The sequence below is a fragment of the Ceratotherium simum genome, chromosome 1 (assembly GCF_057802395.1).
Source record: "Ceratotherium simum simum isolate JZ-2026a chromosome 1, ASM5780239v1, whole genome shotgun sequence".
Classification (NCBI taxonomy): domain Eukaryota; kingdom Metazoa; phylum Chordata; class Mammalia; order Perissodactyla; family Rhinocerotidae; genus Ceratotherium; species Ceratotherium simum.
In genome coordinates, this window is record NC_141900.1 from 93834103 (window position 1) to 93859268 (window position 25166).

The window sequence follows — 25166 nt, forward strand, 5'->3', positions numbered from 1 at the left end:
GGAGAATTCCTAGTGTCGCCATTTTTAGGTCTTACCTCTTAGGCTGGTCCAGTTCCCAAAGGCTCTTTCTGTCTTCTGCCTGAAATGTAGGGCCTCACTACTAGTTGAAACTAGCTGTGAGGAAGAAGATTGGTAGGGGCCAGTGGCAGAGTGGGCGGGAAGCTCAGCATTCTGTGTATGTACAGTTTCTTAATCTTCATTTTCAGTGCAATATTTTTGCCTTCAACTGAGCCTGGTACCTTTCAGTCCAAAGACATTGTTTTACCTGTTTTAGAAAATAAACTTACAGCCTTCTTCTGTGAAGGGAGAGAAAGTCCTTATTATCTTGGGGTAACTACAGATACAGTAGGAAAGGAACATGAGATTTAATGTTTCTTAAATAAACTTTCAACAGATCATCCTGTTTTTAGCCCCAGCTTCACCTCTCATGCATCTAATTCCCAGGGTCTTAGGGGTTCTGCAATATATGTTGATTTGCTTCTCTGTTTTCCCCACTGCCAGCTTAGGTTTCAGCTTTCTCAAACTAAGTGATTTGCTATTTGTCTGTCTGCTTTCCAGCTTCCAAAATGTGATTTCTGGCTTCCCTCTTGTTTTCTTTGTCTTTGAGTCAATGCATTTTTAAAAATTCCCGGTAACTGTTATTTTAGTTTTAGGTGTATCAGGTAGGGACAGATGAAAATGTATGTTTTCAGCCCTTCATCTTTACCTTGAAGTTGCTATGTTTGTGTTTATATTTCTCTTCCAATATGTATAAGCTTTCCAAGATTGGGTACTCTGGTTTTCTGGTGTATACTAACTATTGTCCTCTGGTAAAAATCAGCGCTTTTTATTTTTGGACAGGAATTTTTTTTTTTTTTTTTAAACAATTTTATTTATTTATTTTTTCCCCCAAAGCCCCAGTAGATAGTTGTATGTCATAGTTGCACATCCTTCCAGTTGCTGCACGTGGGATGTGGCCTCAGCATGGCCAGAGAAGCGGAGCGCGCGCACTTAACCACCAAGCCACGGGGCCGGCCCCTATTTTTGGACAGGATTAATGGAAATTTTATATACCTGTGCCCTCCTGCCTCTCCATTCAAATTACAATTGAATTCAAATAGCAGAATATGTCTTCTACTTTGTTCTTTGTCTGGAACAGCGATTAGGTGGACATTTTATGTTATAGGCCTGCTGATAGACAACCTTTCTTCTTCCCTTCTTGCTGCTATAGTGGCAGATCAGCAGTGGGCAGGCTGCCCCATCAACTGCCAATAGCACATCCTCTACTCCTTCAAGTCCCACCATTACTAGTGCAGCAGGATATGATGGAAAGGCTTTTGGTTCACCTATGATTGATTTGAGCTCACCAGTGGGAGGTTCTTATAATCTTCCTTCTCTTCCAGATGTAAGTATACACAAAATTTATACTAGAAATCTATTTTGAAAATTTTAATTGAACTTGGATCTGGTAGAAGGCATGGGTTTGCTGGATTATAGGTTGTTTGTGTGTTTTCAGAAGTTATTTTTATTGTTTAGAAATATTATAACAGCAGGAAAAATAAAAAGATTATAAACACTTGAACATACTACAGAATGTCTTTCAGGCCATTGGAGTTAAAGGCATTTGTAAATGACTGGTTATGGTGATGGATTATGGAATCTAAGCTGGGAAAGGAGGGAAGTAAGAACATGGGAGGAGGTACTGGAAAGTTGAATTGCTGGAATGTGATATATTAGAATAAGGTTAGAGAGGGAGGCTAGAATTTAAGACATCAGAAGAAATGGGGACAAGTTTAATAATAGAAATGAAAACATTTTCTGCTAGATCATACTGACCAGTGCAAAATTACCTCTGATTTATTTTATATTTAAGTTAAATATATTGACTCTCTAAACTCTAACTTTGTCAGTATGACTTCTTAAGAAATCTTTTTGAAAGGCAGAAAATATAACATTCTATAGACAGATCTCTATAAGTTGATACTTGTTTTACCTTTTCTTATCCTACAAGGTTAGGTAATCATGCAGACAAACATTAAACACTTTTAAGAACTATCCCGTGAGATTGTGAAAGAATTTTTAAATTTTTGTTATTTAGTTTTTTTTTTTCAAGTTACTAAGATCAACCAATATTTCCTAATAGTTGCATCATTAACCTTACCAGAGATATTTCATTTTTTAAATAATTGTATATACTTTAAATGGGTGGAGTACATGTATTTTTCATGCATAGGTGATACATAGGAAAACTTTTGTCTTATTCCTGTAATTTTATTTTAGCTTGTAGGATTACTCTGTAACGTAAATAACTTTCCTTACGTTAAGATCTAACAAATCCAGTCATTCCAGTACTTTTTGCACTCTCTGAAAAAGTATTGGCTAAGGTATTGCCAAAGGAATATTAAATATAAATGCCCCTGTGTACTTCTCCCCTCCCTCAACTGAAAGAGGACCCACAGAAAGTAAAATTGTCCTTCTGCTCTTTCCTCTGCAGTCCTCAGATACAGGTGACCATTTGTCCACCAGCCTTTCTCAACTGAGATTCCTCATCTGAACCACAGAATAAAGAAACTGATTTGAGTGACTATTTTCTCATTCCTCCCAAGGGTGGTTCATAACTGGCACCATTCTAGATGCAGAGGGGAGAAGTAAATTCATTATGTACAATTTATGCCCTAGGACTGTAGGACTTAATTCTCTTGTAAAATTCTGGTTGAGAAAAGCTGGAACTATGTTAGAGAATTGAGCTAGATTTTAACCATAAAGACATTCTTGGAAAATAAATGGTGTATTTAAGCATGAAAAATATTTGCATCTAAGGCATTAAAGTCTTAGTAGAAATTTATCAGTATTTTAGCCTGGCAATCATTAGGAAAGAAGTGTTATTTGTATACCTGTTACATTTAAGCAAGAATCTATAAGAGATCAGTTTTTTTCTACCAAATGGTAATCACGTACTTACGTGAGATTAGTGTTCTGGAAATGTGTTATATATGGACTTGCTTTGTCTATCTAGTGCATACCAAGGCATCGGTTCTCAAAGTGTGGGCCAAGATCATGGGGGTTCCTACAACCCTATCAGAGGCTGCACAAGATTCTGCCTGTGGAAGGCCGGATTTTCTTCATGTTCTTGAGCCAAAACCACATCACAGCATACCACCTCAACACGTCAACCCCACTACATCACAACAGATTGAGTGCAGAAGCAGATGTCAGAATCCACTTGGCTGTTATTAAGCCAGGCACTAAAGAGATTTGCAAAAATATGAAATTGTGCTACTCTTCTCACCAAGTTTCTTTTTTCAAATTGGGTACCTTTTGTTATTTTTAAATAAGTTAAATATTTAAAAAATTTTTTTTAATTTTTAAGGGTGTGAATGACACACAATTCTCCTTTTTCCTGGCTCATGACTTCTGAAATAGTGTGTCCTCAGTATATTTACTAAGATGGAACATTAAAAAGAAAGATTTTTTCAAGTTTGTTTATGGGGAAAATATGCATCATAACTTAAAATATCATATTTACATGTTTTATTATTTGATACTAACTAAACTATTGAAGTTTTCTTATGAATTTAAAGTAGCTTTTAACTTGCAAAGTCAGGATGTCATGAAATAATTTCTTTTCTTGTAAGATTGACTGTTCAAGTACTATTATGCTGGACAATAGTGTGAGAAAAGATACTAGTATAGATCATGGCCAGCCAAGACCACCCTCAAACAGAACCGTCCAGTCACCAAATTCATCAGTGCCATCTCCAGGCCTTGCAGGTAAAGTGGGCTTCTTTTGATTTTGTGAGTGTTCTTCCAGTTTTTACTCTGCTTGTAATAAACCCTGCCTCCGCTTATCTTGAAATTAAAATGGGTTTGAGTTTTTGGCACTATTTAAAATTAGTATACTTTCAAAGTGGGAAGCAAAGATTAAACCTCTGTACCTTTTCAATTTTAACAAAACTTAGAGGCATTATAGCACTTCCAGGAGGAATTTAGTATTATACTTTCTCTTTTTTGGTAAGTTAAGTTGCCTGTGATGTGGTCTCTTTTTGCATGTAATTTGCCTAGAGTCAAAATTTATCAGTGACAGTCACTCTTTTAGTGGTTTGTTTGGTGACTGTCTTTAAGAATTTTTAACATACCTACTCATTTCCTCCAAGAGAGAAGCACTCTAACACTACTCCCAGAGACTTGGGCAAAATAGGTGCCTTAGACCAAAATAAAGAAAGGAAAATTTTAAGTCATTCACCAATCATACAAACATAATAAGGCAGTTACACAATTTAAAAGGAGATGCTTATTTAAAACTTAAACTTAAAATATAACAAACTGGAAGGAAATTGTTGACAAAATATGACAAAGAAACTGTTTAATTATATATATATAACAAGTTCATACAGATAATTAAGGAAGGTACTTGCCAAAGGACTTAAGTAGATAATTCCCTAAAGAGGAAATACACATAGCGAGTAAAACAGGCAGGGGCGGATGTTCAGTCTCACTAGTAGTCATTAAAAAAATCAAAACAAAATATAGTTTGTAACTATTGGATTAGCCAAGATTTAAACAGTGAAAATACTCATGGATGAGAATGTGATGAGAGAAGTACCCTGATACATAGCAGGTGGGAGTATAACATGACAAAACATTTCTGGAAACCCATTTTGGCAATATTACTAAAACTTAACGTTTATCCAGTATTGATTCTGGCCAGGCACTGGACAAAGTACCTTATATGCATTGCCTAGTAGAATATTTGTTTCACTGTCTTCCATTAATTGGTCTCTGTGTGGCTTGCTTTCTTTGACTGCTTTTATATTAGCCCTACTACTTTTCACTGTCTTCTGTAGCTTTCACTGGCACTAGTGTCCTCACTGAGATCCTACCCTGGTTACTGTAACATGGGACATTCAACAGTGTTTGGAGACATTTTTGATTGTCACACCCCTGAGTGGCAAGTGTAGAGAGATGCTATTGGCTACTACTAACCATCCTGCAGTGCACAGACAGCGCCCCCCCACACCCCACCACCACCAACAAAGAATTATCTGGCCCAAAACCTCAATAGTGCTGAGGTTGAACAGCCCTGCTAGGATAAGGGGAATTAGACTGTGCTGGGAGTTATTTGTTGTTTTATATAATTTCATTATGTGTTCCCAGTTTCAGTGTAACACTGAGCGAACACATTCAAAAGGAATTAAATATATAATTATTAATTCATTTTATGAATGTGTATGATTTCTTCTTCCTCAGGACCTGTTACTATGACTAGTGTACACCCGCCAATACGTTCACCCAGTGCCTCCAGCGTTGGGAGCCGAGGAAGGTACGCTGACTTAATATTAATCCCTAGTATATAAAAATCTTGAATTAGATTTCTCTTGCCGGTGCTCGGCATGCTTTGGTACTCAATACATTTTGAACAACTTACTTTAATTTTTAACCTTTAAATTAAAAATTTAATAATTATTATGTTAATTTAGTAAATTCATTAGTGGGTTAAGTAAAGTATAATTTTATCTTTAAAGGTACAAAAATATTTGTGTATATGTTGAAAATAAAATATGTTTGACTTTAGCATAATAGCAAGGAAAAAATAGAAAGTGAAGTAGGTATAACACACTGCACTATGTAAGAACACATACAAATACAAACTTAGGGAAAAGAAACAATAATTTTATACTAACTTCAGTGTTCTCTGACTTTTCCAATGACCAAACATTATTCTGCTTTAAAATAAATAAATTTACAGTTGTTGAAATTCTATTTTAACTTACTGCTTTGCTCCCCCACTCGTTATGCTTGCAAATTCCTCCTAGATAGCAACCCAATTCTTACTTTCCTAATCATATGGAAGAAGCTTTCTCTGAAGATGAAAAGTTTGCTTTAAATAGCAGAACACCAATAAATTATGTCCCCTAGTTAATGGTCTTCACACTTTCTGACAATAAATCATTCATGTGAGCCTAGAGTTCTCTTTGTCACTGATTAGAGAAGGAAATGGGAAAGCCTAAAAAAAGATGCTAGTTCTAAGATGCTAAATCTGGCTGCTGAATTTTAGAGCCTCAGAATATTGAGGTCAGTTTTCTTTTAAATCAGGTTTTATTTAAGTTTATTTAAATATCTTTGCAGATGTGTAATGTAGCTATTTAGATCAGTTAATGTGTAAAACAGTTTTGTACATAAATTGTTTTGCATACAGCAGTTGCATTTCACTTAGGTATCATTTATTGCTGATGTAACATAGTTATCATTGCTGTGAAGATACAGCATTATTCCCAAAAGCTATTGTTATACTTTGTTTGAGATACTTAAAGTAATGTTCTATGAGATTTTTCTTTTCTTATACTTACAGCTCTGGCTCTTCCAGCAAACCAGCAGGAGCTGATTCTACACACAAAGTCCCAGTAGTCATGTTGGAGCCAATCCGAATAAAACAAGAAAACAGTGGACCACCTGAGAATTATGATTTTCCTGTTGTTATAGTGAAACAAGAATCAGATGAAGAATCTAGGCCTCAAAATGTAATTATATCAATGATTGCAATACTATTCCTATTTCAGGGATAGGGTGAGAGAAACTTTTAAATAGCTCCTAGGAGGTAAAAAATGTTATATTTAAAAGCAGAGAAATAGTAACTTAAAGATTGAAAAATTTGAGGAAATATCTCTGTAAATTAAAACAAAAGGATGGAAAACAGGGACAAGAGTCGGAAAAATCAGAAGCTCAAACGAGAGAGTTGGGCATTTGAAAGAGAGAACATGGAAGGTAATTGCCAAAGAAATAATATAAGGAAACTTCTTGTAACTGAAGGGCATGAGCATGTGGATTGAAAGGGCCCACCAAATACCAAAATGTTAAATGAAAAAAAATACTCAAGTTATATCATCATCAATTTCAGAATACCAAGATTCTAAACAGATTCTTAAAGCTTCCAGAGGACAAAACACTTTATACAAACATAATGGCACCAAGTCCTCAACACAGACACTTGAAGCTGGAAGACAGTAGAGAAATATCAAAATTGTGAGGAAAATATTTTGTAGCCAGAATTCTATAGCCAGGCAAATTATCAATTGTGTGAAGATTAAATAAACATTTATAGACGTGCATGCAAGGTCTCAAAATATTTAATTCTCATTCACTCATTCTTAGGAAGATATTTGAGAATATGCTTCATCAAAAATGGAGTAAACCAAGAAAGACAAAGACATAAGATCCCAGAAATGCGATCTAACACAGAAAAGAGGCAAAAAAAAAAAAAGAGTAGTTCCCAGTATAACAGCTCCTCCAAGTACACCCTGTAGCAGGAGGAGAAAAGACTCCATAGGGGTGTATGTAAGGGGAGAAAAATGTTTTGACAGTTTTGAAAAGCATTTTATAACCCTGCTGGAGATTGTGAGAATGACTTAGAGATAGGTACCTAGAAAAATAAGTAAATGAAATAAATAAGGTAATTATTGACTCAAGGTAAAAACAAAAAGACAAAAAAGGAAGCGTAGTCATAGTACATTCTATGGTTATGCAATGAACAATATTTATATAGTCATGATGTAAACACCTGAATACAAATTTAACTAAGAACTAAATATAATCAGGATATAACTTAAATATACATTTAATTAAAAATTGATTCTTCAGGATACTTAACTAGTACAGCAATGATACTGACCAGTTGGGATAGATGCTGGCCACAGTTATATGCTGGTGCCTACCAACTGGAAAAATCAATGCTTAATAAAACTATGTTAATGTGGGGGGGGGGATGTGTAAGTAAGCGTAAGGAGGAGGTGCAGAGTCAGAAGGAAAAATCTCTCTCATCTTCCTAGGGTATATATATGTGTATATACACATATATATATATTTAAAACTGAAAATATGTTTAAAATGGAAAATTTGAGAAAATGAAGTATAAGGGTTATTACTTAGAAATATAGAAGTGAATAACAGAAGGAAAAGCTAAATAATTTGAAAATAATTGCCTCCAGGGAATGAGCTTATGTACCCATGCTTTTAACTAAATCTACATTTATTACTTAGAAATTTTTAAAAAATGTTTAAAGGAGATAACAGGTTTTGTTACTGATCTGAAATTTTCACCATCCTAGGCTCCAACATAAAATTTAGATTCATCTTAAAGTTACTAATGGCTCTTGAAGGGGTGAAATTACTTCTAAGGATTAAAGCAGTATACCTTTCTATGAATTACAAAAAATCTACACTAGGCACATTTTGTGTCTAAGTATAATTTGAATTAACAGCTCCAATAAAATGTAATTACAGTTCATGTGGTTGACTTCTACACTACCCACCTATTTTTCCATTTCTGTAGCCATCAGCAAATTCAAAGATTTTTCCTATATTATTCACACCCCTTTACTGCTTATCTTCTATTTTGATGAAATTTTTTTAGTAGAGGTCCATGTCTTCTTTACCATTAGGGACTCTAATATAGTTAGCAGTAAACATATTCTGTTCTCATGCACAGTTGCAAACTCTTTTGAAGTAATCAGGTGCCCAGGAGAGAGCACTCTATAGTCCAAAATTTGCAGTAGTGCTAATAATGAATGCCAATTTTAAGAAGTAGATGTACTGTTACCTCTTTCTGTTGCAGACCAACTATCCAAGAAGCATACTCACCTCCCTACTCTTAAATAGCAGTCAGAGCTCTGCTTCTGAGGAGTCAGTGCTAAGATCAGATGCCCCTGATAGCACAGGAGATCAACCTGGACTTCACCAGGAAAATTCCTCAAATGGAAAGTCTGAGTGGCTGGATGCCTCCCAGAAGTCACCCCTTCACGTTGGGGAGACAAGGAAAGAGGATGACCCCAATGAGGACTGGTGTGCAGTTTGTCAGAATGGAGGGGAACTCCTGTGCTGCGACAAGTGTCCTAAAGTATTCCATCTTTCTTGTCATGTGCCCGCATTGGCAAATTTTCCAAGGTAAGATAGTACTTGCTTCCCTTTCACACGTTCTTTCACTATAAATAACAGGAATAAACTTTTGACAATCATTGTGACATAAAACCTTTGTAAAAAGTTAAAAGTACACTTGGCACAAATGCATACTCTAAAACCTTCAACATAGAGTTTCCCGTACCCTGCCTCCCATTCCCTGGGCTTTTCTCAAAAACCTAGTCTGTTATGAGGTGAAAAAAAATAACCAGCCTTTAAATTATTACAAGGAGTTACCATAAAGAACAATGGTCTTTATGCACAGCTGCCACAGTTTATTGCATCTTATTTGCCAGGCATTGAGCTGTATCATTTGCAAATATCTCAAGTAAATTCTCAAACAACCCATGAGATGATGATGATGATGATCTGCCATTGGATTGATCTCTTAGTTCTTCAAACATTGCACTTTTTAATTTCAAACCTAAAGTTGCAAGACTAGTACCCAAGAGCATTTCTTTTTCTTGAATCATTTAGGTGAAAATGAGCCAGTTATGCCTCATCTCAGCTGTAGATTAATGTGTGTGTTTATTTGTTTTAAGTGTTTATTTCATATATGTATTTCATGCCTCCTTAGCTAGACTAATATTTACCACTCAGGCCCTTGCATTGTATTTCTGCTTTTATGCTATCACAGCATGGTGCTGTTTACATGGTAGATATGCAGTAAATCCTCAGTGATTAAAATTCATACCAGTAAATAATTCTGTATCATAGATGACGTGGAGGAGGTGGGAAAGGGGCATGGCAAAGAGAGAAATGATGCATTAGGAACTCAGAAATACTTTATTCCCCAACAGTGGAGAGTGGATTTGCACTTTCTGCCGAGACTTATCTAAACCGGAAGTTGATTATGATTGTGATGCTCCCAGTCACAACTCAGAAAAAAAGAAAACTGAAGGTCTTGTTAAATTAACACCAATAGATAAAAGGGTAAGTTTTTGAGCATTTCCAACCTAGAAAGTTAAACAGTTCTTTTGGTTAGATGCATTATTGTAATGCAGGTGTGCCTTTTATCAAAGATGTGTATATTCAGTCAATTTGTGTGTGTGTGTGTGCGTGCGCGCGCGCGCGCGAGAGAGAGGAAGATTGGCCCTGAGGCAACATCCGTTGCCAATCCTCTTCTTTTTGCTGAGGAAGATTAGCCCTGAGCTAACATCTGTGCCCGTCTTCCTCTACTTTGTCTATGGGATGCCGCCACAGCATGGCTTGATGAGTGGTGCATAGGTCTGCGCCTGGGATCCAAACCACGAAGCCCGACCCACCAAAGCAGAGCACACGAACTTAACCACTACACCACTGGGCCAGCCCCTCAATCAAATTTATTTATTTATTTATTTATTGAGGTAACATTGGTTTATAACATTATGTAAATCTCAGATGTACATCATTGTATTTCAATTTCTGTGTAGATTACATCATGCTCACCACCCAAAGACTAATTACTGTCCATCACCACACACACATGCAAATCACCCCTTTTGCCCTCCTCCTTTCCTCCCTCCCCTCTGGTAACCACCAATCCAATCTCTTGTGAGTTTGTTTGTTGTTGTTTTTGTCTTCCAATTTATGAGTGAAGTCATACAGTATTTGACTTTCTCCCTCTGACTTATGTCGCTTAGCATGATATCCTCAAGGTCGGTCTATATTGTTGCAAAATGGCAAGATTCCATCTTTTTTATGGCTGAGTAGTATTCCAATGTGTATATATACCAAATCTTCTTTATCCATTCATCCCTTGATGGGCACCTAGGTTACATCCAAGTCTTGGCTATTGTGAATAATGTCACAGTGAACATAAGGGGTGCATATATCTTTATGCATTCGTGTTTTCACATTCTTTGGATAAATACCCAGCAGTGGAATAGCTGGATCCTATGGTAGTTCTATTCTTAACTTTTTGAGGAATCTGCATACTGTTTTCCATAGTGGCTGCACCAGTTGGCACTCCCACCGGAGGTGTATGAGAGTTCCCTTTTCTCCACATCCCCTCCAACACTTGTTATTTCTTGTCTTTTTAATTGTAGCCCTTCTGATGGGTGTAAGGTGGTATCTCATTGTAGTTTTGATTTGCATTTCCAGGATAATTAATGATATTGAACATCTTTTCATGTGCCTGTTGGCCATCTGTATATCTTCTTCGGAAAAATGTTCAGATCTTCTGCCCGTTTTTTAATTTGGTTGTTAGTTTTTTTTTGTTGTTGATACAACTTTTTTTTAATTAAAAAGAATCACAGTACTATATATACATTTTCTAGAGGCTTAAAATACTGTGTTGAACAAAGTAGAATGTGTATCCTTTATGTGGTATGGACTTTTAAATTTAGTCTAACTCTAGTAATTTTGTTTTACTTCAGATAAGTTTTCTTCCTCTGAATTTGTTGATAGTTGGCACCAAAGAGATGAGTTTTTCTCTTCAGTCTTCCTGGAAATAATTCCATTCTTTCACCAAGTGGTACTAGGCTTATACCTCAAAGCCAGCTAAAATATTTAACTGTAATTTAACATTTAAAGGTACTAAGTCAACACTTCTTTAATACTAAAGATGTTCCTTTGCTAAATTATTTAAGTAGAACAATCAGTATGAAAGTTTTCACGCAGGAGGGGGCCCAAACACATGCTACCAGTACTACACAGTGTTTACTGGGTAAACCCATAAGCAGAGACATAGTAGAGTACATGATAGGACCATCTGCATTCAGAGAGGGCGCCTTAGGACTGGACACACCATGGAAAGGGCTCCACCTCTGGATCTCTTAACATACATATGTTCTTCCTTTATTGACTACTAATAATTCAATACACAAATTGGCGAGATAAGTGGAAATTTATTTTTAAAGAGCTTCTGATGGGTTTCTAATGACATTGCTTTTGTTCCGCTGATTATAAGACCTGCTCTCATATATCACGTGCAGTTCAGTAAATGATTAAGAAGGAGATCAAAACTCTTAAGTATCAACATTTTTCTTTTATTCATCTGGTTTTAATTTTTATTCTGGTACTTTGAGACCCATGACATTGTTATTAAAAATAAGCTGTGACTTTGTTATTTTATTAAAAATTGTAATTTGATTTTATTATTTTTTTGCTTAGAAGTGTGAACGCCTACTTTTATTTCTTTACTGCCATGAAATGAGCCTGGCATTTCAAGACCCAGTTCCTCTAACTGTAAGTATTGATGTCATTTTGTGCATTTTTACACAGTGGGATGATTTTTCTGAAACTCGATTTATGAGAATCTAGTTTCTGTACCATTTTTCATTAGTTAGTTTCTTATATCCAATCCAAATCTTTAAGCTTATTAATACATAATGAATGCTTTGATCTTAAATACATTTTAATGTTAACAAATTGGCCCAAAACTTCTTTTCATTTCTTGTACATTTTTACTTCTCATCTCGTGTAGTTTACCTTCTATTTATCAATTGTTTCTCTCTCAGGAAGTTTAGGAATATATCCTAAGCTGTTGGGAAAGAACTTACCATTTGAGATAAAGATCCCCAAAATTCTGTGTACATACTTTGATTTATAGGTCCAGACATCAAGTAATAAGTAGACTTAAACAATAGACGAAGATGTGTATATGTGTTAACCATTGACTTTAAAAAGGTTCATGTTGAAAGTTCGATGTGACTTTAATGCATAATTTTAGAGTGCTGGAAAGGGCTACTATTCAAAATATGTTCTTCTATTCTCTGGTGTCCAAAATACCTTTAAAAATTTAATGGATTTGTTCTACAGTTTGATAAATTTTAAAAATTTAATGCAAGGTCAGAAAAGAAAACTAGCTTAGGAAATATATTCAGCTGATAAACAATCAAGTTCTTTCTTGAGAACAAGTTTTGAGAAGTTGAGTTAGGAAAAGGAAATAAATGTCTTCAGGGGGAAGGGCCTTTTGTATCCAAAAGAGGCAGGGCAAAAAGTCAAAGAAAAGAGGCTTATAATGCCAGTAAAAACTTGATCCACTTAAAAATTTAACCTAGAACTTGGCGCTTTTTATGATCTTGACTTACAGACTACATTTGGTATTAATAACAACAGCAACAGCAAAATAGCCCCCTTTTTCTTAATATATATCATCTCATTTAGTCTTTACAAAATCCTGTCAGGTTGGTAGGATTATCCCTATCTGAAATATGAAAAAACTAAGTTTCAGTGAGGTTAAGTAACTTACCAGAAACACAGTCTCGAGTAGTAGAACCTAGGGTTCAAACCCAGATTTAAGGCCCACTGGCTATAACACATGCAGTGAAAACATGTCAAATCCTGCTAGAAGTAAAACTTTTTCTAATAAATGCTTTTTGTTTAATAAGAAAGGAGAGGGGCCAGCCCTGTGGCTCAGTGGTTAAGTTCAGTGCACTCTGCTTTGGCGGCCCAGGGTTTACAGGTTTGGATCCTGGGCGCAGATCTACACCACTTGTCAGCCATGCTGTGGTGGCAACCCACATACAAAGTCTAGGAAGATCGGCACAGATGTTAGCTCAGGGCTAATCTTCCTCAAGCAAAAACAGAAAAAAAGAGGAGGGCAACAGATGTTAGCTCAGGGTGAATCTTCCTCACAAAAATAAATAAATAAATAAATAATGAAGGAGAAGAGAGAAGGTTTAAGAGGGAAAATATAAGTTTTTTCATTAAAAATAATTGGTGGAAATTCTTGAAAAATGTGACACAACACACTTAGCAATGTTTGGAAGTCTATAGGCGCTTGTAAATGTTGCTGAGTAGTTTTCCTTATCAGTGACAAAATAGTACAGAGAAAAGCAGTGAGAACAATCTGACTTTTATACTACTTGTAGAATGTACTTAGGACCAGGTATAATTTAGTTATTTGTATGATTTGTATTATAATACATTTTGTATTATTTGTGTTTATTTTGAAAGGTGCCTGATTATTACAAAATAATTAAAAATCCAATGGACTTGTCGACCATCAAGAAAAGACTACAAGAAGATTATTGCATGTACACAAAGCCTGAAGATTTTGTAGCTGATTTTAGATTGATCTTTCAAAACTGTGCTGAATTCAATGAGGTGAGAGGGGGGAAAAAGCAACAAAAAAACCAATACAACAGGTAAAAATACCTGTTACATGATTCGGTGATTATGGCGTCTCTTTGATCGCTTTGGTAATCCAGTTCTACCACTACCGCCCCCTTATAGAATAATCCCGATAAGTCAAAACATTTTATTTCTTTTTTTATCTGCCCTTCTCTAGACTTTGTCTAGCTCCAGGCTATTATTTACTTTATATCAATGACTGTGCATAAACATTTTTTCAAAACAATCCACTGATATTCATAATCTTGAGTTAAAAAAGAACAAAAATGAGGGCCAGCCCGTGGCTTAGCAGTTAAGTGCGTGTGCTCCGCTACTGGCGGCCCGGGTTCGGATCCTGGGCGCGCACCGACACACAGCTTCTCCAGCCTTGTTGAGGCCGTGTCCCACATAGAGTAACTAGAAGGATGTGCAGCTATGACATACACCTATCTACTGGGGCTTTGGGGGAAAAAAAAGGAGGAGGATTGGCAATAGATGTTAGCTCAGAGCCGGTCTTCCTCAGCAAAAAGAGGAGGATTAGCATGGATGTTGGCTCAGGGCTGATCTTCCTCACCAAAAAAAAAAAGAAAAAGAACAAAAATGTTGAGAAATTTACTACTTCTATTGAGTATCTAAAATGTTGGTGTTTTTTGTAATTCATATTTTTATTTTTATCCAACAGCCTGATTCAGAAGTAGCCAATGCTGGTATAAAACTTGAAAGCTATTTTGAAGAACTTCTAAAGAACCTTTATCCAGAAAAAAGGTTTCCTAAACTAGAATTCAGGAATGAATCAGAAGATAATAAATTTAGTGATGACTCAGATGATGACTTTGTGCAGCCCCGGAAGAAACGCCTGAAAAGCATAGAGGAACGCCAGTTGCTTAAATAAGCAGCACCATTGGCGTGTGCTGGTGTTTAGATTTTTGTTTGTTTTCAATAAACATTTTGTCAGTAATTTAACATCATTACAAGAAGAGTTTGTGACCACTCTGATCCATAAGTTTCTGATGTTTACTAAAGACTTTGATTTCATTAATAACCCATCTCTTTTAATTGTCTTATTAAGAAAAAGAGAAAGGAAAGAAAGAAGAGAGGGAAGGAGGGAGGAGAAAGGAAGAAAGAAAGAAGCATCAACAACAAAATAAAAAGACATTCTTCCCACTTCTTGGATTTCAAAGCTGCAATCTGGAGTGATAACTACTATAGAAAGGAAATAGACTTTGTATGAACTCTAAGTTGAAAATTTAATGTGGTTTGGATGTGTGCATTAATCCTTTTTTAGAAAATACCACTATCTGCTAATTATGGCCCAACCATGAGTTAGGTATACTGTCTTTAAGAGCAGTACTCCATGAACATGAATGGTAATACGATTTCTATCCTAGGGTGCCAACTGGTAGCAACGAAAAAGTAGATTAGATGCTATTAAAAAGGCACCTGATGGTATATCTTGTAAGATGGCAACTGTATTAAAGAAAAAGCAGGAAAACAAAGGTTTGATTTTTGTTTTTGTCGTCTTCTTGTCTGTAGAGGTGTTTGGTATAGCAGGTTTTCAAGACTGCTTTTCATACATTTTCTAAATGTTACTTCTTCCACTGAAGAAGTAAGTGTACACATGTTTCATTTTGCTGTGTGTGTCTATGTGTGTGTCTATGTGTAGTTTGTTGTTTGGTTTTTAATTGTGTAGGTGATCCTTTTATAACAAGACTCATTGTTTGCAGTATGGCTTTTAGTGAAACTACCCAAAATATGAAATACAGCAGTGTGCGCCATATTTGATGTGAGAATTCTTCAACGTATACCCTATTGGGCATTAAATATTAAAGTTCCCCTGAAAGGGACTAGTTTTCATAATTTGCAATGGAAATGTGTTGTGGAATTTAGGAGCAGACAGCTAGAGGGAATTAGAGTGAAAATTTATTTTTTTGTGTGTGGGGAAGATCAGCCCTCAGCTAACATCCATGCCAATCCTTCTCTTTTTGCTGAGGGAGACTGGCCCTGGGCTAACATCTGTGCCTATCTTCCTCCACTTTATATGGGACGCCGCCACAGCATGGCCTGACAAGCGGTGCATTGGTGCGCACCCAGGATCTGAACCCAGGACACCGACAGCTGAGCATGCACACTTAACTGCTACACCACGGGGCTGGCCCCGGGAAAATTTAATTTTTTATGAAGCATCTATTTCCTGTTTTAAATTTAAGAGTTGGAAGCTCAAATTGAATCTTTGATCTGACTTAATTCTGAATTTCATTACCATTCTCCTGATAGAGATACAGAAGACCTGTCTTCTGAGGGCAAGCATATTCTTAATGGGCCAGACCTAGCTAGCTTAGCTGACATTCATTTATTCCTTTTACTTGTTCAGTGTCAAAGAAGGAAGCTAGATTAAGATAGAAGAAAATTGCTGTGCCATTTGCTAATCTAACATTGACAGAATATTTACACATGAATTTTTTTAGTTTGCCAAAGTAAATTTTTATTTATAAAACATTAATTGGCTGATGAAATTTTTCTCCTTAGGTTAGTAGAGTAAAAATATAGCTTACTTGAAAGAATATTATTCTTTGCATGGTATCATCTCCCTTGAATTAAACCTAGAGGACTTGCTTTCTTATCAACATGGCATTACTTCTTAAAATGGACAATTTGAAAATATTCTGTGGTGATTCATTGGGTTTTCAGATATTGCTAAAGATAAAATATGAGAAAACTTAATAGCAATGGCTTTTCACTTTTTATGTAGACTTAGGTCTTGTCCATAATATATCAATTATGTATTAATGGTTAAAAAGTCTTAATCACTTTTCCAAATATGTGTTTCAGGGTAATTGTTGTTGTTTTGAATATGCATTTGACATTTATTCTCCCAAGACTGAACAAATTTTGATAACTGCATATATCATTTCATTGTCTTTTTTTGCTCCAGCAGTTTTAGCACAGCAGCTATGGAGCTTTTGCTAATAAGTTTATTTATTGTCAGTATCTTAGAATGCTGTTCTTCTGACAGTTTATTCTTCCATATGTGTCTCCTGAGTTAAAACAGGGCAACACAGATAGATTTTAAGGAGGATCACAAAGGGAAGTAGCACCTAGGAGAGAGAAAATATTATTTCCCTATATGCATCTGAGCCAGAATTTCTACTAATGTACCCAAAACTTTCACTGTTATGTTCAGTGCCATATTAATCTTTTAAAACAGTATTTGTTTCACCTTTACCATTTTTTGCTGAATGAAAGGCAGCTGAGAACCAGCTTTCCTGTAATCATACATAATATAAATTATATTAAAAGTGTTTCTCTCTCCAAATAGCCGTTTCCTAATGATCTTTAAGGTTAAAGTCCCGTAACCTTATTAACAAGTGCCTGTGTGCCCAGGTGGATCTCAGCTAAGTAGTCCTTAAATTCTAATAGAAGTAAGCTATAGACTTATCTGAAATACCCCATGCTCATGTGGAGAGCATCTTCCCAAAAGTTCAGTGCTGTTCAAGAAACCTTGACCTAAACTTAAAATACTCAAGTATTTACCTCTGATCAAAAACTCTAGATTTCCCTCTGGATTTGGAACCAAGACCCCAGTGTCATAGCCGCAAGACCCCCAAGACTGAATGTGATCACATGATTACACATTTGGCCAGGGTTTATGAATGAGGAGACCACGTGGGAGCCAGGATTTACTCAATTACAACTCGTTGAAAGCTTTCCCAGGTGCCAAGCATCTAATCTTTCCCGGCAATAAGGAAAAGCAAGTACACAGTCAAAGACTTATATGGCAGTGGCAGACGTATAGATGGACTGAGATAATATGCCATATTCAGAATATATTTGTTCATCAGCATCTGGCAGTGCAATCATTTTTGTCCTTTGAATTAACAAGTCCTGCTTATCTTTTCTGAATGGAGGGGTAGGAAATTGGAAGGTGCTAAAAGGAAAATGTGCTCTTCACTTGGTAGTTGTACTTTCTTTTCTAAGCTAAAGAAGAAGCTCCACGTTTTACTACCACACAGTAGTAGAGATGTATTATATCTTAGGGATGTTTTCAAAAAGATTTCACTCCGCAGTCAGAAGGGTGAGTATACAGCAATTGCTCTATTTATGAATTTGCATTTGAAATTCCTATGCTGTTACAGTGCTTAAACTTTTAAATTGGGTTCCATGGAGAGACTAGGTAGACAATGAAAGGAGGAACTCCTTTTGCTGAGGCCTCTTCCACAAATTAATGTGAATTCCGAAACTAAGTCGCTGCATGTGAGCAAAAAGATTTTAGGTTTAAATAGAAAATGTACTTATTTTTTGTTTATCTGTATGTGTTATGAATGAGAGAAATTGAGTGATCTGATTGGCCATTAAAATTATGGACATGACCGTGAGTTCAACCATCTAATTTCTTATTGAAGTAGTGGCCCTCCTTTTAAATAACCATGTACATATTTTTTTAGAGTATTTTATAACCTCCTGTAAATTAATGGTTGATGTCTTTTTACATATATTGCTCCTTCGTCTTGGATGTGAGTTTACTAGGTTATAATTCACATGGTGGTGGCTCATGTTCCTGAGTGAGAATAACGCTAGTCAATCAGATCACAGATTTCTTTCCTCTTGGAGGTTTTGCTTATTGTAAAGGACATCTGAGGCAGTAGTCTTTGTTTTATTTTGTTTTTTAAATTTCAGGGCCCCACCTGGTGCTTTGATTTTAATAAAAATCAGCTTCAATGGATTTTTACTTGAATATTTTACAACAAGGAATTTTTAATAGAAAAATTACTGTACGTTATTCAGTAGAACTTGAACTAGTTTGAGTCTCCATAACTACTTTTATGTGTTTCTCTATAAAATTGATACACATAGCAACAAGCTACTAGTCCATAAACAGGAAAATTTTTTAAAAATTCTGACATGTCTTTAACCAGCCTCAAAAGATAAGCAAAAAATAACTTGGCAAACAGGAAGGAAGAAGGTAATAAATATCTTCAGTTGCTGATTCTCTCACTGCCCTGAAAGGAAGAGAACCAAGAAAATGCCATGAAGAATTCTCCTTGTCTGAAACCTGTTGGAAGATGAGGGGGAAGACAAAGAGTGGGGAATTTTACAAGTCACTTGGAAAGTTTACCTATGTTAACTTCACCTATAAAGTTGGGACCGTTTTGAGTCTTAGAAATTAAAATTATTTTAAAAACTCGCTATTGGATATTTAATACACCTTACCTTGATGGGCGTGGGAACAGGCTTCTAATTGATTCTTAAATTTGAGTTTTTAAATAGAATAAGTCCTAATTTAAATCCTAAAAAAAAAAAAACACCCTTCCTTAGAAGTTACAAGTTAAACATTTAGCAAAATTCTATCTTTCCCATGTTTTCAAAGGTGATGTGGAAGAATGGCTATTTTAATGTCCTCTGCCATGTATCAGGATACTTGTGAGTGTGAATTCTTTACTCAGGTTCTCTAATACCCTTAACCCCAAGACAAGTGAGCCAGAAAATTCAGTCAGGAATCTTTCCATTGCAAATGAGTGAAGCCCAGTTGTCATTGTTTTGGGGGAGGAGATAGACTATATGGATCAACCAGGGTTAAGCACTTCTCACCTCTGGAATGGGAATCTACTGACCTGAGAAGTGGCATTTCCACCAAAGAAAATTAGGGGCTTCTTAGCAGGAAAGAGGAGGAATGGCGATAAGACAGGAACAACAAACTTAGTGGCCACCAGGTGCCACAATTTGACAATGATGCTGGTTCTCTAATCTGATTGTTTTAAGGATTTACTAAAGACCATGTATGTTAAGAAAGCCCAAAATACAACAAGTCCAAAATAAAGGTTTTGGCATTCTTATTAACAGGATTTATTTGCTGTTATAGACCGTGCTTTTAAGAGACTTACAGAAGTCAAATTCCCTTCTGTGTGTAAAACTATTAGATTCAGACAAATTCAAACTTGATCCTATTGCATGAAGCAAAATATGCTTGTACAGTGATTCCGGTTATATTACCATTTTTAATACCCCAACTAGTATTGTCTTGTAGTCTTTTGGTGGGTTGTGAAATGAATCCAAAAAAGTTCTTAGAGGTAAGTGACTTGAAATCTGTTGACTTCCATTTCTACTAATGACTGATACTAGTAAGTAAGGTAAGCAATACACATGAGTTTTTAAAGAATTTCTCAAATTTAGTATTTAATCGAAATTATGTTAATAAAGTTTGTTGTAGACTAGTATCTTCCAGGAAGCCTGAGTACTAGACAGTGCTGGACAACATGGTAAAGTTCCTTAAGCCTGGATACCTCCACAGGTATTAAAAGTTCCTGAAGTCCTTGGGAAGGTGCTTGAGCATCAACGTTGTCAGGGGTTGACTGTGGCTTTCAGTCACTGCTATCCTTTGGTTTTGATTATAAATTGCTCCTAACGTCAGCTTCAGGATTTTCAATTATGGTTTGTGGTAGGTTGTTCGGTTAACCTTACATGTGTAGCCAAGACATCTTTGCATCAAAAATATTTTGGCCTAATATTTTCTAATGACTAAGATGGGTCTGCAGACTTTTAAAAATGATTAAAGAAGACAATTTAGGTGATCCAAACAAGATTTATTTGACACCCCGTGAGGCAGGCAGTCTCCATTCCCAAGGATCCAGAGAACTGCAAAATGGGGCAGAAGGCAGGAAGCTTTTATAGAATAAGGAATAAGGAAGCCCAGAGTTGGCTTGGGGATTGGCTTACTGGATATACTGTGTTTCTGGTCAAGCATAGCATTTACAGGGGTGCAAGAGTTATTTAAGTTTCAGTTTGCTAACGTAGCACCTTGGGCAGGAGTGGCTCCATCTTGGACCTGGTAATTTATTTCAGTAGTCCCCCCTTTTGATCATCCTCTTGACCATTCAAGAGGTTTGATTAAAAATATCGGTCTTAGTTTGTTTCTCAGGTACCATTGCCTCTTCAGGTCTCAGAGTAGTATTCAAAATAGAAGATGTCAGGCTCATATTCTTGGAGCTGGTTATGTTCTTATGTTCTCTTTTGTCATTCCAGTCAGACAGTTTGTCAGCTAGTCAATGGCTGCCCACATACATTTAAAACTTTTGAAGGAACACGGTGTATTAGGAAGGCAATAATAATTTGCATCAAAATAATGCCCACGGTTTGGAGAGTGCTCCTTAGCCAGGGTTCCCAAACCAACTAGAATCAAATAAGTCAAGAAATGACCCCGAAGAGGGAGCTGCTTCTTTAAGCCAGTTGGCCTGTTTATGTATTTCATGTAATTGTGTCTCCACTTCCCCAGAAGTGTTTATCCAGTGAGCTTGTTCCACAGAAACTGAGGCATTAGAAATCAGAGAAGTTTGTGACAGGCAGAAAAAACTACAGGATCACCACCATCACAGCAAATCCAACAGTTGGTTGGAGGTTGGATTGCCCTCCTTGTAGTGGCCTGAGATATGTAAACAATAGCATTCTCTTTCCAGGCCGGGGCAAAGCAAAAGGTAGACAAAAGAATAAAAGACTTTCATGATATAAGAATTAGGAAAAGGATGGTCAGAGAGGGAGGGAGGAATGGGAGGAATCGTTCTTGATCTGGCCTCTTGGGAGGAAGCAGTATACGTCAATATCAGCTACTTCTCTTTCCAATCAATTTGATTTTGAGGTCTGCAGTGTTTACATAGGACCAGATGTCAGGGGGAGCCTTCTTCAGTTATGAAATATGCACCCGAGGTTTGACACCTTGAAATTTGGCAGTGGTGTCAGTGGTCAAGAGTACTTAGTAGGGGAGGCTGGCGCTGTGGCTTGGCAGTTAAGTGCACGCGCTCCACTGCTGGCGGCCCGGGTTCGCATCCTGGGCACGCACTGAGGCACCACTTCTCTCGCCATGCTGAGGCCCGTCCCACATACAGCAACTAGAAGGATGTGCAGCTATGACATACAACTGTCTACTGGGGCTTTGGGGGAAAAAAATTTTAAAAAAAAGTACTTAGTAGGGTCTTTTCCAAGAATCTCACTTTTGCAAAAGGACCAGAGTAAAATAATAACTGTCTGTAAATGACAAAAGACTTAAAAATGCCCATGGTTAAAGATCTGATGAGAGTTCATTATAATGGAATTGAAAAGGAAATATGGTAATTTCTGTGATATAACATTTTAAGATAATAACTGCAATTATGACATAACATTATACCAGGCATTTGTCAGATTTTTAGAAGTTAAATACAATTTCTGGAACACTTAGTTGACAATGCTTAGTATATAATTTAACATATCAAATAAGCCTAATTGGTTTAATTTCTCTTTTTATAAAGAGAGAGAACAAATCTTCTGAGATGTTCCAGGGGCCCTCTGGAAAATCCCAAAGTTAGTTTGAGGTCAAAAAGACTTCATTTAACATTTTATTTTGGGGAATTTTCTCCAAAATATCCATTTAACCAGTGACTTTCAAGGCAAGTACAAGAATTTATGTAGTTTTTTAAAAAAACTTAGTTCTTTTAATATTGAAAAGACTGAATTTTCTTAAGTAACCAATGACTCAATAATTTACTGTGCTTTATATTGTCTTTATTTTGGTAAGACATAAAATCTTTGCTTTCTAGGCAGATTACTTAAAAGGTAAAGAAAAATCTTTATTTACAATTTCTTATTAAGAGCAGACCAATAATCTAAAAAAAACTTTGGCCTTTTAACAGAGAAAACCAAATTCTAATTTTGCACCAATGTACTTTGGATATTAAAACTAATTTTTTAAAAACTTAATCTAATTTTAGCTAGCTTGACCACACATAAAATTCCTTTCCCAAGATTCCTTTTCCACAAACTTTCTATGGCTTTTTTATACCCATTCAGATTTTTGCCCAATGTTTTGTTTTTCCTTTCTCCTTCTGGAACAATCAGTTGTTTTACTTTAGGACAAAATTACTCTTTTTCCCTAACAAAAACACATCTTCATACCTTTTCTTACCAAAAATACATCCTACTTTTGTTGCATAGAGATGTTTCCTGTATTATATATATATTAATTAGAATTCTTAACCCTAGAATCCTTAATTCCTTAATTCCTAAGTAAGGAATTGTGGATATTTGTTACACTAGCATTCTGTTGATTGGCAAATTTATAAATACATTTCATAATTTCTAGAAGTGTATTCTTCCTTATAGTAAAGTTTTCAGTGTGGCATAAGACATGTTTACTAATAGCCCCAAATATCTTTGATTCCTCTGTAAAAGAAAGCCAAACATGGATAAACATGTTCAGTAGTTAATGTTTTAGTATTTTATCTTACTTGGAAGTGATCTAGCTATTCAATAAATATCCATCATTTAACTTATCTCTGATACCGGCTCAAGACAAGGTTGACATGAGGGAAGCCACTGTAGAAAAGAAGCCCTAGGGCCGGCCCCGTGGCTTAGCAGTTAAGTGCTCGCGCTCTGCTGCTGGTGGCCCGGGTTCGGATCCCGGGCGTGCACCGACGCACCACTTCTCCGACCATGCTGAGGCCGCATCCCACATACAGCAACTAGAAGGATGTGCAGCTATGACATACAACTATCTACTGGGGCTTTGTGGGGGAAAAATAAATAAATAAAATTTAAAAAAAGAAAAGAAGCCCTATTGTAACTTTGAATGACCTCTGACAAACTAACCCAGCTGGATATGCACCCTCCAGGAGATCTAACTGCTGTGTTGATTTCACGACCCCTGCTTGTGTATGTACCTCTTAGCTGAGATAAGATGATACCTTTGTTCTTTTGAGTTCCTTAGGAATGTGATGACCCCCGAACAGAGAATCTATGCTAATAGCCATCGTCAACGAACTGAAAGGTCTGGTGTGGTGACTCCTAGTCTGTAACACCAGAAGGTCAACATTCCTAACCCCCTCCCCTATAACCCACCAGCGTATATAACTGCTGTAAGACTTTATGCCCCTTAAGATGGTTTTTTCCAGACATTAGTCGGCCATCTTCCCGCTTGCTAGCAAGCTGTAATAAAAAACATCCCTTTTCTCCTACCACCTTGCCTCTTGACTATTGGCATGTCTTGAGGTGAGCAGAAGGCCCCACGTTGGGCGGTAATATCTCTCTCTCTCTCTCTCTCTCTATATATATATATATATATATATATAAAATAACTTTAAGGTTCCAAGTCACCAAAAAGATTTTGGCAACTATTTTTAAGTAGACATACGGTAAAGCATAATTATTATTGAAAAGTTCATTTATAAGTTTCTAATATCAATTTAATTTGCTTGTTCTTAACTATATATTTATGAAAATTTCATGAAACATTAAACAGCTAACCATCTTAAGTTATCTTTCTTGCTGACAAATTCTGTAACAGAGATAACATGAGCTTATTTGACTTTCAGTATACCTAGGTAGAATAAAAGTTGTACAGCCACATTATATTTAATGCTGATAACTCTAAAGACATGCCAACAAACTTAACCAACAACCAACATACCAACAAACTTAAACTAGCTTTTTTTTACCAAAGATTATCCTAGATCATGTGAACTTGAAAAACATTTGGGTTAGTTTCAGTATTTCTGAGAGTATACTTGATTTATATAAATGTTTGTTTTTCTTTAAGCCAATTAAATAGAGCTCTTTACAACTTAATTTTGGCAATACCAATAAAAATCACATCTATAACATACATACATAGACATACTAAACAGAAACAGATCTTATAGGTTTTGTTTTAAAATTTTACACGTGAAATGGGTATGATAATGCAAAACTCACTGGTTTGTGAAAGAATAGTTGGATCCAAATTGTGTTTCTGGCAAATAGAGTAATAACGATACCTGCTCAGATGGCGTAAACTTTTTACTAATATTTGTGGGGAAGACTTAAGATTTTCATTTGCCTCGTTTCCAAATAGCCTCGTCCCCCCCCCCTTTTTTTTTTCTTTGTGAGGAAGATCAGCCCTGAGCTAACATCCATGCTAATCCTCCTCCTTTTGCTGAGGAAGACCGCCTCTGAGCTAACATCTATTGCCAATCCTCCTCTTTTTTTTCCCCCAAAACCCCAGTAGATAGTTGTATGTCATAGCTGCACATCCTTCTGGTTGCTGTATGTGGGACACGGCCTCAGCATGGCCGGAGAAGCGGTGCATCGGTGCGCACCCGGGATCTGAACCCGGGCTGCCAGTAGCGGAGCACGCGCACTTAACCGCCAAGCCACGGGGCCGGCCCCCCTCCCCTTTTTTAAATAAGAATTACCTCCCTGAA

The 25166-nt window shown here is 36.3% G+C and overlaps 1 protein-coding gene across 3 annotated transcripts in view; it reads left to right on the forward strand.

The window, feature by feature from the left end:
* The window catches only part of TRIM24 (tripartite motif containing 24), a 107979-nt gene extending 89282 nt beyond the window's left edge, over positions 1–18697 (forward strand). For 2 of the 3 annotated variants that reach the window (XM_004430713.3, XM_004430714.3), the window contains exons 11-19: positions 1211–1384; positions 3615–3750; positions 5227–5299; positions 6329–6497; positions 8588–8916; positions 9729–9861; positions 12022–12096; positions 13810–13959; positions 14648–18697. In XM_004430713.3, coding sequence (XP_004430770.1) covers positions 1211–1384; positions 3615–3750; positions 5227–5299; positions 6329–6497; positions 8588–8916; positions 9729–9861; positions 12022–12096; positions 13810–13959; positions 14648–14857 — 1449 coding nt within the window. In that variant the 3' untranslated portion in view covers positions 14858–18697. The remainder of the gene's footprint in view (positions 1–1210; positions 1385–3614; positions 3751–5226; positions 5300–6328; positions 6498–8587; positions 8917–9728; positions 9862–12021; positions 12097–13809; positions 13960–14647) is intronic. The other variant, XM_014787718.2, reaches the window with a different exon arrangement.
* The last annotated feature ends 6469 nt before the right edge of the window (positions 18698–25166 follow it).